Source organism: Podarcis tiliguerta (assembly GCF_965153285.1).
Source record: "Podarcis tiliguerta genome assembly, chromosome: 10".
Classification (NCBI taxonomy): Eukaryota; Metazoa; Chordata; class Lepidosauria; order Squamata; family Lacertidae; genus Podarcis; species Podarcis tiliguerta.
In genome coordinates this window covers 61,713,103-61,731,011 of record NC_139543.1, presented here as the reverse complement: position 1 = coordinate 61,731,011, position 17,909 = coordinate 61,713,103, and the positions used below count along the sequence as shown (strand labels likewise).

Sequence of the window (17,909 nt, the reverse complement as noted above, 5' to 3'; positions counted from 1 at the left end):
GAAAGTTAATGCAGATATTATAAGACTACATGTATATTGCCACTTAATGTAAAAATCTTTAGGCGTTTCACACAGATAGCCACCATAACATCACAAGTTAAAAAAACCAAACGGATATATGATATCACAGCACATTAAAAAATGCTGTAACATATTATAACTATGGGTTGTATGCAGCTAAGTTTTGTATGCAGCTAGCCCTAAAAGAAAGGTTGAAATTATTACGCCAATCCTGGCCTGACTGCCAATTAGTTTCTGGGCTCAATTCAAAGTGCTGGCTTTGACCTATAAAACTTTAAATGGCTCATGACCTCAAGACCTCAAAAGAGCTGCCGCTTCCCAAATGAATGGACTCAGACCCTGCAATCATCACCTGAGACCCTCCTTCAGGTGCCTTCCCTATGAGAAGTCTGGAGGGTGGCAACACAAGAATGGGCCTTTTCCGTGGTGGCTCCCCTTTTGTGGAATGCTCTCCCCAAAAAGGCTGGCCTGGCACCATCATTATACATCTTTAGGTTCTCTATAACCAGGTCTTTGGATGAGTAACATTCTATGGGCATTTTAAATGTGGGGTGTGTGTTTTGGGGGGGTGGTTATTGGTTTGCTTTTCTTTTTGTTTTATTATGTATTTTGTCTTTTTTATTTTTACACTGATCTTTGGATGAAGAACTGTATGTAAATGCAATAAATTAAAAATAAATAAAGATGTGTCCTTTAAATTTAAGGTTTTATTAAATAAAATAAATAAATTTTATTGAATAAAATGAACAAACCCAAAGCATTGTTATGGAAAATTCAGAGGATCGCTGCTACAGCCAACCATTTGTATTACGCTTTTGGGAGTGGATTTCTAGGGGGAAACAAAAGTTTTAAAAGGAGTTATACCCTTTGTTCAGGGATTCTTCTTTTGCTATTTTATAAGTGGAAACCTTGTTGTGACAAAATTAAGATCAGGCTTACTTGCTGCCCGGCTTTGGATATTCAGTGGTACCTCAGGTTAAGTACTTAATTTGTTCTGGAGGTCCATACTTAACCTGAAACTGTTCTTAACCTGAAGCACCACTTTAGCTAATGGGGCCTCCTGCGGCTGCCGCGTCGTTGGAACACGATTTCTGTTCTCATCCTGAAGCAAAGTTCTTAACCTGAAGCACTATTTCTGGATTAGCAGAGTCTGTAACCTGAAGTGTATGTAACTTGAAGCGTATGTAACCCGAGGTACCACTGTACCTGGTTGTAGCTTCTTGCTTTACTGCTGATAAGACAATTGGACCCCACTGGATAGCAAGTGCCTTGAGTGAGGGCTGGACTGTGGCAGCGATCCCCTCATTTTACCATAACAGCATTAGAAGAAAACAGTGAGCATCCTGAATTGCATGAGGAAGACATTCCGGAGGACACACACACACACACCTCGAAATCTAGACAAATGCAGCTTATTTTTCTTTAACTTAGCTCTTTGTTCCCAACGTACTTCAAAACATAATCTGGTAATCACTTCTACTCCCACCCCACCTCCTGACAACAATGGAAAGGAGAAAGTTATACTTCACGAAGTGATTTTCATTATTTCAGCAGCAGGAGATTATAAGAATAACAGCACATTAGTGGAAGATTTGCATGCGAGATCGTCAGAAAAGCATGAGTGTTGGCAGCCAACAGACTGGCGAGGTTCCATGCCAACTATGTACAAGTTATTGTCACTTCTGGTTCTTCCTTCTTTGAAGCGATATAATACACGCCCTTTCCATGAAATATGTGTGTGTGGCGGGGGGGGGGGAATCATACAGCACTAACACAATCACATTCCTGGAAGATTTGATAATCCAAATCTCACAAACCTTTTTTTTGAAAAAAAGAATAATGAATGAGGGTAAAAATAATCTTTAAGGGGGAAAGGGGGAGAAAAATCATAGTTAGAAGGGACCCCAAGAGTCATCTAGTCCAACCCCTTGCAATTTAAGAATCACAGCTGAAAAGATACGAAGTAGAGATGATCTCTGACAGATATAGATTTGGAGTATCCCTAGAGCCCCCCCCCCCCGAACTTGAAGCAAGGGAAGTCCCAATAAAAATTTATAATTTGGCAGAATATTTGGACTATATGATATGTATTAGTATAATTTGGAATGTGATTTGATCGGATTGTTAAAATGGAAAATTTTATAATAAATTGTTTTTTTTAAAAAAAAAGATTTGGAGTATCCCAAATAAAAGAAAGCCAGCGAACCTGAAAGAAAGCATTCAGAAAACACAGACTTCTAGGAGGGTGGCATATATTGGGTCAGACTAGCTATTGGTCTAGCTATTGGTGCTGTCAACTCTGAGTGGCAGCTGAATTTTGCAGGATTCATGACAGACAAGAGAAAGTAGATGGGGGAAGATTCCACTGAATTGTTGCACTACTGGGAGCCAATGCAATAAGACCCACAAGTGCAATGGGACTTTAATAATAATATAATAATAAAATTTTATTTGTATCCCGCCCTCCCCAGCCACAGCCGGGCTCAGAGCAGCTAACAACCGTAAAAGTAACACAGTTTACATAAAATCACAATCCATTACTTGAAATACATTCTAAAATCAGTTCATTCTAAAATCAATTCTGAATCAAATTAATGGCAACCACTGGGCTAGAGTTCTGTGAGGATTACCGAAGGAGGGGGTCAGACTGTGCCTTGGCCAAAGGCCTGGTGGAAAAGCTCTGTCTTGCAGGCCCTGTGGAAAGATGTCAAGTCCCGCAGGGCCCTAGTCTCTTGTGGCAGAGCGTTCCACCAGATTGGGGCCACAGCCAAAAGAGCCCTGGCTCTGGTGGAAGCCAACCTAACCTCCCTGTGGCCTGGGACCTCCAAGATGTTTTTATTTGAAGACCGTAAGGTCCTCCGTGGGACATACCAGGAGAGGCGGTCCCGTAGGTACGAGGGTCCTAGGCCTTTGCCTCCTCTTCCTCCCCATGTGCCCCTCGTCTCCTCAAAGCTGCTTGTGAGGGCGAGGAGAAACCCCAGAATTGGGGGTGGGGGCAGGAGAGGTGAGATGGTTCTGTCTGACAAGTGAAATTGCAAGCACTGAAGGAATGGCTGCCTTAGCACCATGTTGAATTCCAACTGGGCTGGCCTATCCCAACCCTACGCTAAGGATTGAACCTACGACCTCCTGCATGCAAAGCAGAGGCTCTGTCACTGAGCCACACCGCTCCCCTGTTTGCTTTCCTTCCAAGAGTCGCCATGATGCAGAAGCCATGCAGGACACAGGGAGAGAAGGGACATGGGGGCAAGGTAGAAAAGGGGCCTCCAGAGTCTAGTATATTAGGCATGGGGACCTCAAGCCAAATAACCACCTTGTGCCTATTTTATAGCAGGCTTCCTCAACCTCGGCCCTCCAGATGTTTTAAGACTACAATTCCCATCATCCCTGACCACTGGTCCTGCTAGCTAGGGATGATGGGAGTTGTAGGCCCAAAACATCTGGAGGGCCGAGGTTGAGGAAGCCTGTTTTATAGGATGAGAAAGTCTGCCTAAGGCTACAGCACTGGAAGAAGAAGAAAGCCAGGGCAATTGAATGCAAGAGCATGCATTTGAGTTGACAGCCAAATCATAAATCCATAAGAGTAGGATGGAGGGGAGAGATAGATTGAGTTTCCTACAACTTAATTGACAGTTTAGGGGAATAAAGAGATTATATTTCTTGAGCCACACTGAGATATGCAAAAATGAAGAGGCTGGTGCGTTGTGGGATATCTATACAGTTGACGCGTTCTTCCATAATCTAAGTGAAGACCAGGAAGGAGTTCAAGGAAGTCTCCTTCTCCCTCTAAGCGTTTCACTTGCCTTCTGAAACTGTAAGAACCTTAGCGATAAAGACCAAATTCCCTACCCTAATCTGCAATTCTACAGAGGGGCTGGTGGGGGGGGGGAGAGAGGATTTGGACAAATAAGCTCAGGATCTTAAGGTCCACTTTTCACAAGGACTGGAGAGAATTAGATCTGAGTAGGTTTATCTCAGTCAAACTTGGGTAAATGCAGTTGGCTTTTATTTAAAAAAATAAAAAATTATATATATATATATATATATATAATTTAAATCTACATTTTAACCAGGAAAGTTAAATCCCCTCTTTTCCTGTGAAAGACTCAGATAAGTTTGTCCCTCTTTGCTGTCTCCCTTTTCCAGGTATTATGTCACTGCACATTAGTACGTGTCAACACACCGTGACTTTGTCCCCCTGCTAATGCAGCAGCTCAGAAAACATGGAGCCTGACAGATGATTTCAGAGCGTTTTCTTTTCTGGCTTTTCTGTAACCAGGCATTTTTATCCTTCCTCGGTTCTGACATTTCCATTGAGAGACAGTCCCAACAGGAAGGAAATCAGCCTTTCAAATGCAAAAGGAACTCCTCAAAGTGGCACACAGCCCTGACGCTCATTCTGGGGCAGGTGGGATTTGGGTGTCACTCACGCAGCTCCCCTGCCTAGCCACATCCATGCACCGTCTTGATAAGTTCCTTGGTCTCCACCAACGCCGGCTTCTCCTTCTCCCCAAGAGAAGGCTAATCCCAACACCACATGAGGTGCCAATAATATGACTGCAGGGGGCACAGAAACAAGACGGAAGTTGAGAGGAAGCAAGTCCGAGTCACAAAAGCATGTGGAATCTGCCGGCTTCTCAGCCAGTTTGGTAGCACACCTCCCGCTGTTGACAGGGTGATGTACAGGGCTGGGTATCCATCCTTCACCTTGTAGGGGATCACATGAAGTAATCAAGGCTGGATTACTGCAATGTGTTCTACGTAGGCTTGGTCTGGAAGCTCTAGCTGGTGCAGAAGGTGGCAGCCAGCCCGCATATTGGCCAACAACATGAGACACAGTTGTTACATGGCTACACCATTGTTTGGAGGTTCTAGCAGGGGAGCGCAGCTCCTCGTATACCCTTGACCGAAGAACGGTACACTCCTTCTGTCTGGGATGGTCGTCCTCTTCCACCGAGTGCGCAGCTTTGGGAGGGAGGCACATGGAGCGGTGAGGGAGGAAGGGGACACCCGCCTAGCCAGCCAGATCAGCCGAATCAACCCTGGCGATCAATGGGGTGACAGATGTCGCAGCCAGATCGCCCTCACACCCTACACCATTGTTAAGCAATAGATGCCCACCTACTACCGAGCCAGGTTCAGAGTCCTCATATTGATTCACAAATCCCTGAACAACTTGGGTCCATGAAACTTTAGGGAGTTCCCAAACCCTTTTATCTTAGCTCCGTCACTGAGAACATCTGTGCGAACACCACTGGTCATCCCCAGAATTGGTGAGACATGAAGCTGAGCCCTTTGTGCCATCAGCCCAGTCCTGTAGGACTCTTCCAACAGTTTCAGCAGGCACCTTCTATTTTCGCTTTGAAACATTTTGCTGAATTCACAGAATGTATGCATTTTTTAAAAAATAAATGAATAAATCACCCTGAGCTTTGTGTAAGTACTTCTATGATCACGGGGCCAGACCAATATATTTTGCTGCCTGAGGCAGAGGACAAGATGGCGCCCTCCCATTCTGGGTATGAAATCCAACTGGGCTGGCAATCTTCCTTCAACATTGGTGATGGGGTGGCACCCTCTACCCCACCTGGGAACAGCAAGCTAATTTAGGGAGTGCAGGATGGGCATATTTAAGGGGCTCCGGAGGAATGGTGGGGAGCTTTCCCCTGCCTCTCCAGCTTCTACTGCATGAGGTGGATTCCCCAATCTGCCTAGGGTTGGCAGTGCCTGAAGATCTCCCTCTATCCTGATTTTTTTAGATTAGTCAAATCATCATCATCATCATCATTATTATTATTCAGAAGGGTCTTCAGTGATCTGAGTGATGCTCTTATTCATTCTCATGTGCTTATAATACAGTTGCCACAGCGTTTGTTCATTTATTTGTGTAATGTCCTGCATTTTTTTGATCGGATTGTGAAAACCTGTAAGTTAGGTGGCAGGTTATTTGGAAATGTAGCCTAACATTTATTTGGGAGGTGCTTGTGTGTGCATTTGTGGCCTGATTTCCGCCCCTGATATTAGGTTTGGTGAAGCACAATTGAAGAACAATGCTTCAGAACCAGAGGGGGTACAGCAATTTGAATTCAACACCAACATTTGTAGCGTGTCTTGTGCTTTTACCCATTACTACCTGTAAACAAGCTAATGGTAGCATACTAAGCCATCCCAGCTTGTATGAGGATAAAATGTAGGTCTCTCTCTGTGTGTGTCCTCCTCCACTCTCCTCAGCGATATCAACATATTTTACTATACTGGTTTTCAAGATGCTGAAGCATTTACTCCCAATTCCTCAAAATGTGCCAAAGTCCCCCCTCAAACCTGTTTGACCCCCCCCATCTGCTGTCGCTTCAATGCCACTTTCCCAGTGGGGGTCCATTTCTCCTTACCAGTGACCCCAGGTAATCAGGAATTGCATGGTTAGTTACCTGGCACCATAGGCACCAACTCCTAGGGGCCCAGCTTTTTTGCTCCATAAGAAAAAATAAAATCAGGGGATGGAGGAGGCCAAGCACGGAGCCAAGTGTGGCATGGCTTTAGTGGTCAGTGGCTACTCTTGCAGTGTAAGGGAAAGATGGCAGCAGGAGAAGGAAGTTGAGTGCCAGCGAGGAGGATCTACCAGCCATTGAAGCTGTGCTGCTGCGGAGTTTGGCTCCTCCCCCTGGCTCCTCCCAATGTCCTGACATTGCATGGGCAACATCATAAGCACATCATTGCCCCTTTGACCTCCCTCGCAAGTTGGCGCCTCTGTCGGGCACTATGCCGCTCGGCAGGTGTCACTACATGCTAATGACACCAAGGGGGAATGGAGCCAAGTTCAAATGGGAGCCATGTTTCCTGGACTGGATCAGAGGGTGAACTGATGACATTGCTAAGAGCAGAGAAATGCTTCCTAAATAGGTGAACGCTCTTCTCTTCACACCACAAGTGGGGTATCTTTAAACGCCGATAAGGTGTTTTTTGTGCGTGCAAAAATTGCCTCCCCTTTTGGTTTAGCCCTAAACGTTATGTTAATCAGTAACGTTTTGTTGTCATCTTGGATCTAAGACTTTAGAGATTTTAAACAGCACTGATAGGGGCAATGGATGCTTCATCACACCAAGTCAGACCATTGGGCTCATCTGGCTCAGTACTGTCTGCAGCAAATATCTACAACCTTTTCAGACTCAGTACTCACTTTTCACATGCATTGGGGGATCCATTTCTTAATCTTTCACCATACAGTGGTACCTCAGGTTAAGTACTTAATTCGTTCCGGAGGTCCGTACTTAACCTGAAACTTTTCTTAACCGGAAGCACCACTTTAGCTAATGGGGCCTCCTGCTGCCGCCGCGCTGCTGGAGCCCGATTTCTGTTCTCATCCTGAAGCAAAGTTCTTAACCTGAAGCACTATTTCTGGGTTAGCGGAGTCTTTAACCTGAAGTGTATGTAACCTGAAGCGTATGTAACCTGAGGTACCACTGTATATTTTCATGGTGGTAGTGCTCCTGTTGCAACCCAGCTTGAAGACCAGTGGTCTACAGCAACTGGGGCCCCAGCCCTACCTGCAGATGCTCAGGATTGAACCTGGGTCCTTCTCCACGCAATTCATGTACTCTATCAGTGAGCTAGGACCCTTCCCCATAATAGATATTGGGGGGGGGGAGGGAATGGACGTGTGGGCGGGATAAAGTCTGCAGACCATTTGTTCTGTTTTTAGATTTAGCTAGGGTGAGGCACAAGGATAATCGAGGGAAGAGCAAGAGGCCGAGAAAGACTTAAGCAGCGAGCATGAAAGAAGAAATCGAAGGCATTTGTGTACACACAAATTCCATGTGCAATTTGGCATCGTTGCCACAAAGAAGAGTTTAATCAAAAGTCTCCAAGGAGCCACCACAAAGGAAACCGTTGTGTTGCCAGCTCTGGGGTAGTGAAAGAAACACCTGCTATGTACAACAAAGGGAAAGGCAGACAATAGCCGGAGAAGAAAAACCTGAAGCAAACAATGAGGCTTGAGGCGGCCACTTTCTCTATTCTCCCTATTAAGGTGCAGTCCACAGCCTGCTTACTCTGGAGTATTCCCAGTGAGCTGAATAGAATTACTTAGAAGTAAACCATTCTTGGCTTCAGCAGAGAAGTCCAATATTTGAGATAAGCTTAGCAATAATGCAAATGTGTTGGATATCAACAGCAAAAGCTCCAGAAACCAGGAATCTTAAATCCAAGGGCAGATAATATTTTCACTCGGAGCCACCCAAAAAACTCTGCTAAGTTCAGAGCAGATAGTACTCTACTATTTCTCTGCTGTTTTTCATAGGTCCCCAAATGTGCATCTCAGGTCCCAATTGGCTCCCAACCTTACACCTCTGGTCAGACCCACACTGCTTCTGTTGCCACTTTTTCAAATATGGTTGGAGGGATTTTGAAAATGCAGGTTGTAGTCTTAAGGATTAGAAGCATTTTTTCAAACAAACAAATGCACATTTAAGCAGAAAATCTGAGGATCGCATGCCGTTGCCACCAAAAGCAACCAGAACTGCATGTACTACTCGGCTATAGCACTGGTGGGGAAAGTCAGGCCCAATTGCAGCCCTCCAGATCTCTCTATCTGGACTCAGAACTGTCCCAGGCCATAATCCCTCTCTCCAGGCCACATCTGCCACTGGCCTGGCCTCTCATCCTAAGTATTTTTGATAGAATCCAAGAGTTGGAAGGGACCCTATAAATCATATAGTCCAACTCCCTCCAATACAGGAATATGCACCCATCAAACCTGTGACCTTGCCGTTATCAGCACCATGCTCTAACCAGTTGAGCTGATGGGGCCTTGGTCTCCTTGAACTACTGTACAAAGGTAACATTTACATCAATTACTCAATTACCCACTTTTGCTTCTGGCCCAGCCCAGCCCAGACGGCGTCTTTGGAAGATTGCCTAGAAGAGAATACCTCCCTTGGGTTTAAAAGATTTTCCACCCCTAGGCTATAGGTTGCCCACTAATGGCTTGCAATGGATTTAACTTTGGTTCTTAGGATGGCTCCATGTGACTGCAGCAAAATCCAGTTGGTTGCTTTGCTCCATCCCTCAGGTGTGGACTCCCTTAGGTTGACTCGATTGTTTTGAAAAAGACAGAAAGCTATTCCCTTCCAGGCAACAATGAGATCACCATTATTTCAAGCCGCTTCTCCCTTTCCAGATCCAAGCATGATCCTCCTGTGTGCCTGGATAATGCAGGATCTAAGTCATTATAACTGATTTGGCAACTTTGTTGTACAGATTTTATTATACGCACCTCTTTTGATGACAGATGAATATTTTTGGAACCACCTTATTTCTATAGTTTTATGTTCATAAAGGTAAAGGGATCCCTGACTGTTAGGTCCAGTCACGGACGACTCTGAGGTTGCGGCGCTCATCTCACTTTACTGGCCAAGGGAGCCAGGGTACAGCTTTTGGGTCATGTGGCCAGCATGACTAAGCCGCTTCTGGTGAACCAGAGCAGCACACAGAAATGCCGTTTACCTTCCAGCTGGAGTGGTACCTATTTATCTACTTGCACTTTGTGGTTTCGAACTGCTAGGTTGGTAGGAGCAGAGACCGAGCAACAGGAGCTCACCCCGTCATGCGTATCCGAACCGCCGACCTTCCGATCGGCAAGTCCTAGGCTCTGTGGTTTAGACCACAGCGCCACCCACGTCCCTTTTCACCCATGTTCATAGAATAATACAATTGTGGAGTTGGAAGGGATCCTGAGGATCATCTAGTGCAACCCCTTGTAATGCAGGAATGTGCAGCTGCCCCCATACAAGGATCGATCCTGCAACCTCAGCATTATCAAACCATATTCTAACCGAGCTGTTCTAAGTAGTTTTTAAATGTGGTCTAATATTGCATTTTAATGTTAATAGTGTGTTTTAATTGCTATAACCTGCCCTGGGACTTTAGGGTGAAAGGCAGGTAATAAATGGTAATAATAATAATAATCTTTATTTGCTATCACTGCAAAGTTTAAAGAATGCCAGACACATCTGCCACATTGCAAAATAAAATCCAGCACAACGAACAGAAAACCCCCCCGAAACAAAATCTCACTCCTGTCAAATTGGATAGTGCCTCCTCAACTGGTAATTCAATTACATCTCATAAAAAGTGTAGCAATGGGCACAACCCATCTCAAGAAGGGTGATGCGCCAGGGGAAACCCACAATGCTACAGCCAACAGTGCTGATGACTCAGTAGGTGGTACCAATACATTTCCAGTGAATCACTCTGGAGAACTTCTCCTAGCACTTGGTCAGCAATGAGGCGGGAGTGAGATGTCAAAACAGACTGCCCAAGCCAACAGATGGAATTCAAGAGAATACCCAGCATTGTTTCTACGAGGGATGGGCAACTTCTCAACTTTTGCAGGCCATTTTATTCACCAGATGCCAGTCTGCTGACCAGCAGTATATTTTGTAACATGAACCGACTTTCACACAGACTCTATTAAGAAAGCAAGCAAAAAGCCATGGTCTTCATTTTGGGCAGCCTAAAACAAACAAAATCATAGCATAACATTGCATGTACATGTGTAGGAGTGTGTGGTGGTGACACAATGGCTAGGGAACAGTCCAGACACGGCATGCAAAGGAAAATCTGATTCCACCCTACTGGGAACGGGGGGAGTGGACCAAGCATGTGATGCACCTCTGCTGTGCACCCAAAAATCATAGTTAGTCAGAATTTCAACAGTGCAGTCCTAAATACCATAACTCCTAAACAGCTGTGGCAGTGGAGGCCATTTCCATACATCAGACTGTAGGTAGTTCCATTCCAGGCTGCAATGTAGGGGTCAGTGACCATATGTGAGAGCAAAATTTGGAGGGTCACAGGTTTCCCACCCCTGTACAGTGGTACCTCAGGTTAAGTACTTAATTCGTTCTGGAGGTCTGTTGTTAACCTGAAACTGTTCTTAACCTGAAGCACCACTTTAGCTAATGGGGCCTCCTGCTGCTGCCGCGCCGCCGGAGCACGATTTCTGTTCTCATCCTGAAGCAAAGTTCTTAACCTAAAGCACTATTTCTGGGTTAGTGGAGTCTGTAACCTGAAGCATATGTAACCTGAAGCGTATGTAACCTGAGGTACCACTGTATACCTGAAGGAGTGTCTCCACCTCCATTGTTCAGCCTGGACACTGAGGTCCACCTCTGAGGGTCTACTGGTGGTTCCCTCACTGCGAGAAGTGAAGTGCTTTATTATTTATTATGGAATGCTTTATTAGTTTTTGTTGGAAGCCACCCAGCCCATTAGGCGGGGGACAAATAATAAAATTATTAATGAGGATGTTCACTAATGTGTTGGACTGAAACCAGGAAGACCAAGGTTCAAATATCACCTTACCCAAAAAAGCTTAATGTGACCTTGAACCATTGCCTGTCTTGGTTTCATCTGCCTCACAGGTTTTCAAGTGAGGATAAAACAGAAAGGAGAACATGTACAACACTCTGAGTAATTTGGTGGAAGTGTGTGGTAATAACAATAACATTCCTTTATTGAAAGCAAGGGTGGGGAAACTTGTGGCCCTCCAGAGGTTATTGCTGGACTCCAGTTCCCATCAGCCCCAACCAGCATGGCCCAATGTTCAGGCATGATGGGAATTGTAGTCCAGCAACATTTGGAGGGCCACAGGTGCGCCACCCCTGATCTAGAGTGATGAATGGGGGCGGGGGTGGGTTGCCCTGACAAAGACCCACAAATGCTATCGAAACCCCAGTAAATCGCGCATAAACCCATGACCGTTATAATGATGTTCTCCTTTCCGGGAAAACACTGCAATGTTGCGCGGCGATTTGTCTGTTAAATTGAATCTTTGCCTCCAGATAGCGAGATAGATGGATACAAAGTTTATTTTGAAACGTCTCCCGGTGCCTTGCGAGCCTGACTGATGTGAGATGTTATTTTGAGCATGCCAACGCATCTGAATGGCTCAGAGTCCTTTTCTTTTTCGGCGCGCATTCCTTGATAAGTGGCAAAGCTCCCCACTTATCAGTCACTCAAAGTGACTGCGGCTGTCAGTTGTGTACAAAGCGCAATCAGTTTCGAAGCAGAGACACCGGCATTTTTCTTCTCAGCTTGAAGCAAACACGTTTTGACTGCTAGTCATTCAATTTTAAAGCATCGTCAATTAGGGGCGGACGGAGATATAAAGAAAACACATCCTAAACACCTCCACCAGCCAGCAGTAAAAAAATTTATTGTTATCTTGCCTGAATCATCTCTTTTTTTCCTCCCTTTCTTCTTCTGCTTTTTTTTAACCTCCCCTCAGCAGAAGCTGCCTTTTTTGGCTTCCGAACAAAAGGGCTCATGACTCCACATTCTCCACATGGATGAGACGCTGATCATATGGCGAACTAATGTTCCCCTTAGTAGGTCAGCTCAATGGACAAGGATGCTTTTCTTTCGCTCGTTGGCACCCGTGGCTTCGTGCTGCGCCTTTCCATATGTGCAGGCACACAATGGCAAGAAATAATAAAAGGGATTCTTAAAAAAACAGAACCACACAAATACCCCAACCCCCCTCTTTCACAAACACTCACTCACTCGCTCGCTGGAATAGAAACATAAGAGACAGTCTCCTCTTGCTAATCTACAGCCCATCACCTTATTGCAAAATAAAGGACAAGGTGCAAAAGTAAACAACACACTTTCATGATATTACAGAGCTGGAATTCAAGGGCCATATGGTTTAACCCTTGTGCCCCAAAGGGAGAACCCTACCATCACCCTATGCACACATACACAGAGTGATGTGCTGGAACTTGTCCTGAAATTTCTTGAAAGCTGTCTTCCCCTGTGAAAAGAGCGCCCATTTCCCTGCCTTGTTCTCATTAGAATTTCTATGGGTGTGGGGTTCTGAGCTTACCTTATCTTTGCATGATGGTGCTCTGTGTCTTGCCAGTAAACATTCCTTCAGCCTCCCTGGCTGCTTGCACTTCCTGATCTGAAAACGCCCCATGGGAGGAGTCACCTTGTGATGTCCTCCCCTGAGCTTTCATTGAAGCCTGGGCATCCATGGAGGCTACAGAGTGCAGACTATTGGTCAAACCATTTACAGAACGAAAAGGACACTCGCAAAGGCCTGCTTCAGAATGAAGGCACATGCAACATGACACCTGCATCCCCACCCATGAGAATTTATCTCTCCTTTAATAATTTTAAAATGCAATTTCCTTTCTTGTTAATTGATGCAGAGAGGAAAAAATGTGGGAGTGTCTTTTTTGGAACAACAATGCTGGCAAACACAACGAAATTCGTTGGAACTGGGACCAAAAAAGGATATGTCCTCCCTGTAAAAGGAGAAGAGAGAAGAAGAAGAGTTTGGATTTGATATCCCGCTTTATCATTACCGAAGGAGTCTCAAAGCGGCTAACATTCTCCTTTCCCTTCCTCCCCCACAACAAACACTCTGTGAGGTGAGTGAGGCTGAAAGACAGAGAAGTGTGACTGGCCCAAGGTCACCCAGCAGCTGCATGTGGAGGAGGGGGCAGCGAACCCAGTTCACCAGATTACGAGTCTACCTCTCTTAACCACTACACCACACTGAGCAACTTACAGAATGAACAGTTCACTGGTGGCAGTTGATGGTAGTGGTGGCAGACCACTGAGAGGACAAACTAAGTTGAGGCATCAGTTTACTTCCCCCTGCACCACCAGGGCTCCTTGTTGGAAGGCAAAACTGTAGGGAATTAGGGGTCTCAGAGAACCAGTCTTGGGCCATGTCTTTCTAGTAAGTTCCACAGAGTTATATCCAACCACGTTGTCCTCTTAGTGCAAGGACTTTGGTATGCCAAGAAGGACTTCCTTTCCTCCTCCTCCCTCTGTACACCCCTAATCTGGAGAGTTGGGTGAAAGCTCAGAATAATTTTGGGGTGGGTGAGGGGTGCACTGTGCAAACATGCATGGGGAGAAGAAGTCCTGTTGCGCAGGCAGAAATACTTGTGCTAACAGGCCAACTTTGTTAGGTACAGCTCATAAGTCTTCTACCCTGTCTCAGGTTGGGCAACTCATCACTCAAGGGAGCCACCAGATTTCACATGCAGAATCCAATTGGATTGACAGTTAAATCTTATTTCAGTACTGATGGCGAGACAGAATTCTCCACCAGACCTTTAGGCAGCTGGCCAGATCAGCTGGCCCAGGAATGGCTGAAGAGTTCAAGAGGAGCAACTGCTGCCTGATGTTGTTGCCTCAGCTTGCCTAACGGTAGGGCAGGCCCTGCCTCTCTGCTTCTAACATGCTTGACAACCAAGGCTGCCACTTGCCCCTCACTCACTAGGATGGGACTGTGAGGAGCAGACAGCATTCAGAACTGGTGGAACAACAGATGATGGCAAGGATAGAGTCCTGAAGCATGGTCATCTCTTTGGGTGTCACACCTGTTTATTAGATGCACAATATTCAGAGCAGCTGACATGTGGTTCCCAGCAGACTCCTTACCGGACAATTCTCAAGGCCAAACCCATTTCATCTCAACCCTGAGAAAACTAAAATTCTAAGCAGTGTCTGAGTGAGTTTTGCAACCGATCTCTACCCTGACGCTCACTATCCCCTAAAATGCAAAAGAAAGGAGTTTAATCACGATAAAAATCAGGAAGAAAACTTTTAAAATTTGGTCCAGTTTTGAACTAATAATAGAGTTCTCTGCCACTAACAGAGAGGAGTCCTTTTGGGGAAGGGGAGAGAGACAATTATTTAGAGGTTTTGTTTTTAGACGGCAGTCCGTCCCTGTTGTTTGCAAAAGAAAAAAGAAAAAAAAGGTTGCAAAGTCGTGGGAAAAGCATTTGATGCAGCTCCTTTTGGGGCCTTTCTGAGTGCATCTGGTATGCTGCCGATTCCAAGTCACGTGGAAACAGGCAGCTGCTCCTGACACAGGGCAAGAAACTATCCTGAGTATATCAAAACCCTGGAATGGTGGACATCACCTCTGACAAATCCATGAGATTTGCAGCAGGTGAGTGGCCCAGCTAAGGGCAGTTTTTGCTGATGAAGTAGCAAAGGCTCCACTGCAGTGTATAGCTTGTGGCTTTCCAGCAACTGTGGCTCAGTGGTTTGCATGCGCAAGTACCCAGGTTCAGTACCCAGGAACTCCTGGTAGGACTAGGAATTTCCCCTGCCTTGGAGGCTTAGAGAGCCATAGCTAGTCAACGTAGACAGTACTGAACTAGATGGTTGCAGGTTCGATTCCCATATGGGACAGTTGCTTTTCAGGGGGTTGGACCACATGATTCCAACTCTATGATTCTATGACCATTGAGTCTGACTCAGTGGAAGGCAATTTCCTAAGGAATCACATGCCACGTGAGAGAATTAAATGAATTCTCAGCTAGCGCCACTCCTGAGTAGGGCAATGCCAGATTGAGAACTGCTGCATAAATTCAGTTAATTATGTTGCCTTTTGTTACTGTATCTTGATATATTTTGAAGCTTTGTTTATGATCTGCTTTTGCAGCTCTTATGCATTTTACTTGAGCGCATTTATTTTGCTTACATACACTGTTTTCATAGAACCAGAGGACTGTAGAATTGGAAGGGACCCCAACCCCCCGCCAAGCGGGAATCACAGCTAAAGAATCCCTGACAGATGGCCGCCCAACCTCTGTTTAAAAACCCCCAGCAGCGAAGGAGAGCTATTTAGAGAGAAGTTTCGAGATATTTATTGCTGTATGATTATTTTGCTCGAAAGGTGGAATGGTGATTAGTAGTAGTGTTAGTAGTAGATGCAGTAGAATTCTTGTTGTTGATTTGTTTAGCACCTTCTATAGAATGCTAAAGACAATGAAAAACAGTTAAAAACACAAAATTGCACCTTATTTTTTTAAGAAAGCTAAACCTATAAAAGGTAGATACTCCTGGTAAAGACACATTTATCCAACCTGGAAAGCCTGCGGGTACAAAGATGTCTTCAACTGCTTCTGGAAAGTGCAGCTAAAGAACACCTGTCATATCTCAGCAGGAACGCTATTCCACAGAACAGTGGCAGCGACACTAAAAGGCCTTTTCTGAACTACTGCGGAGAGAGCTTCTGAGATTTTTTTGAACTTTCAGGAGAAACTCTCCCACAGGCTGCAGTGATCTGCTGCGTGTATAAAAGTGTAGAGGGGTTTACTTATTTCAGCAGAATGTGAAATTTGTATTGTGTTTCTTTGTCGGGGTGGGGGAGAAAAGACGTTGATTTTCTTGTGGTTCACATATGCCAGCCGCTTAAGTGATTTCTGTTGAAATATGAAGCTGTAGACAAGTTAAATAAATAATCCACTTGCATTTTCACTAGTTCAGGACCAAAATTTCTCAGCTGGGAACTTTCAGCCTGAACTGATTGTGTGTGTCAAGAAAAACAAGGGGTGAAATTGGTACCTTAGAAGCTGCCGTAGAACTGTAGAGTTGGAAGGGACCACGAGGGTCATCTAGTCCAGCCCCCTGCAATGCAGTATTCTTTGGGCCCTTGAACCCATGACTCTGAGATTAAGAGTCTCATGCTCTACCAACTGAACCATGTCAGAAGTCTCTCTTGCGCATTCTGAGGACAGGGAGCAAATCTTACTGGTATTCTTCCTCACTCTCCCTGAGCTGAGAGCCACATTTATTTCCCCAGCTGCTACATTTAACGATGCCACATGGTTACATAGTTCGGGGAGGGGGGAAGAGAATAGTGTGACCCCTCTGGCAGTCACTGTCACCACCGCTATCTTCCAGAATGCTCCTTAAAATAATGCTGCATTAAGTTATAGCATCATTCCAGGCGTTCTGAAGAATTAAATACACAGGTTGCTGGCACAGGTTGCTGGCATCATCTGAGAAATTCAGCTTTGCACCCTAAAATAGTCAACATTTCACATCCTGCGCTTGGGGTTTCCTGTGCTTTGAGGTGGGGCACAGTCACTCCCACAAGAAACATTATTATTATTATTATTATTATTATTATTATTATTATTATTTATTAAACAATTTCAACAGAACAAATTATCAATCCAAATAATCAATTACATTAATTTCCCCCCTTTACTCCCCCATCCCTCCCTCTCCCCCCCCAAATACTTCCCTCAGCTTGTCTCTCTGATTTATTTGCACATATTATTCTCTGCATGTTCAAAATTGTACATATCATTACCTTATCTGTCATGTATTCTATTAATAAATTTGTGGATGTGTATTCAAAACCTGCCAGGGAGTCCAAGTCAATTTTTTGTTTTTTTAAGTAATTTGTAAAAAGTTCCCAATCTTCCTTGAAGTCACGACTGTCCTTCTCACGTAGCTTATGTGTCACTTTTAACCCAACCTTTAATGGGGTTGCTTGCCACATGACTCGTTCGTTTTTAACATTCTCTATTTGTAGCCCACCTTTCCCCAGAAAACAGATCCCAGCCAGTTTACCGTTTCACAGGAAAATGCCTGAACTGGGAGATGAAGCCTAAGAGCCGAACAAGTAACATTGACTGCGTACCCACCACATAGCGAAATCGTATTTGAGGTGTATGGCTTTCTCTAAAGAATCCTGGGAACCAGAGATTGGGGTGCTGGGAAATGGAGCTCTGTGGGGGTAAACTACAATTCCCAGGATTCTTTGGGAAAAGCCATGTATTTTAAATCCATGGTGAAAATGAAGCCTTCATTGGGAACGGTGGATTTTGGGGAACAAACGTGTTGTGTGTTTTGGCATATTGTTTAGAAAGCCTAAGATAACAGGGTGGCTTTTTTTCAAGTATAAATCCTCATCAGTCCATGCTAGATTATTATTTTTTTAAATAGTATTTCTAGTAAAATATTATCAAAGAAAATTTCCTCTCCTTGCAGAATAATTTATCCAAAATTGCTATGACTTTAACAGACCTTACAGAAAATTGGCTCGGGTAAATGGAATTCCATTTTTT

At 44.7% G+C, this 17,909-nt stretch overlaps 1 protein-coding gene across 18 annotated transcripts in view; it reads right to left on the bottom strand.

Moving 5' to 3' along the window:
• SOX5 (SRY-box transcription factor 5) overlaps window positions 1-17,909 on the bottom strand; it is a 1,214,093-nt gene that overhangs the window by 625,645 nt on the left and 570,539 nt on the right. The window contains exon 1 of one of the 18 annotated variants that reach the window (XM_083401997.1): window positions 12,905-13,012. The exons of the other annotated variants lie outside the window; for them this stretch is intronic. Within the exon in view, the coding sequence (XP_083258123.1) occupies window positions 12,905-12,997 (93 nt within the window). The 5' untranslated portion in view covers window positions 12,998-13,012. Of the gene's footprint in view, window positions 1-12,904; window positions 13,013-17,909 lie in introns of those variants that run through there. 18 annotated transcript variants of the gene reach the window in all.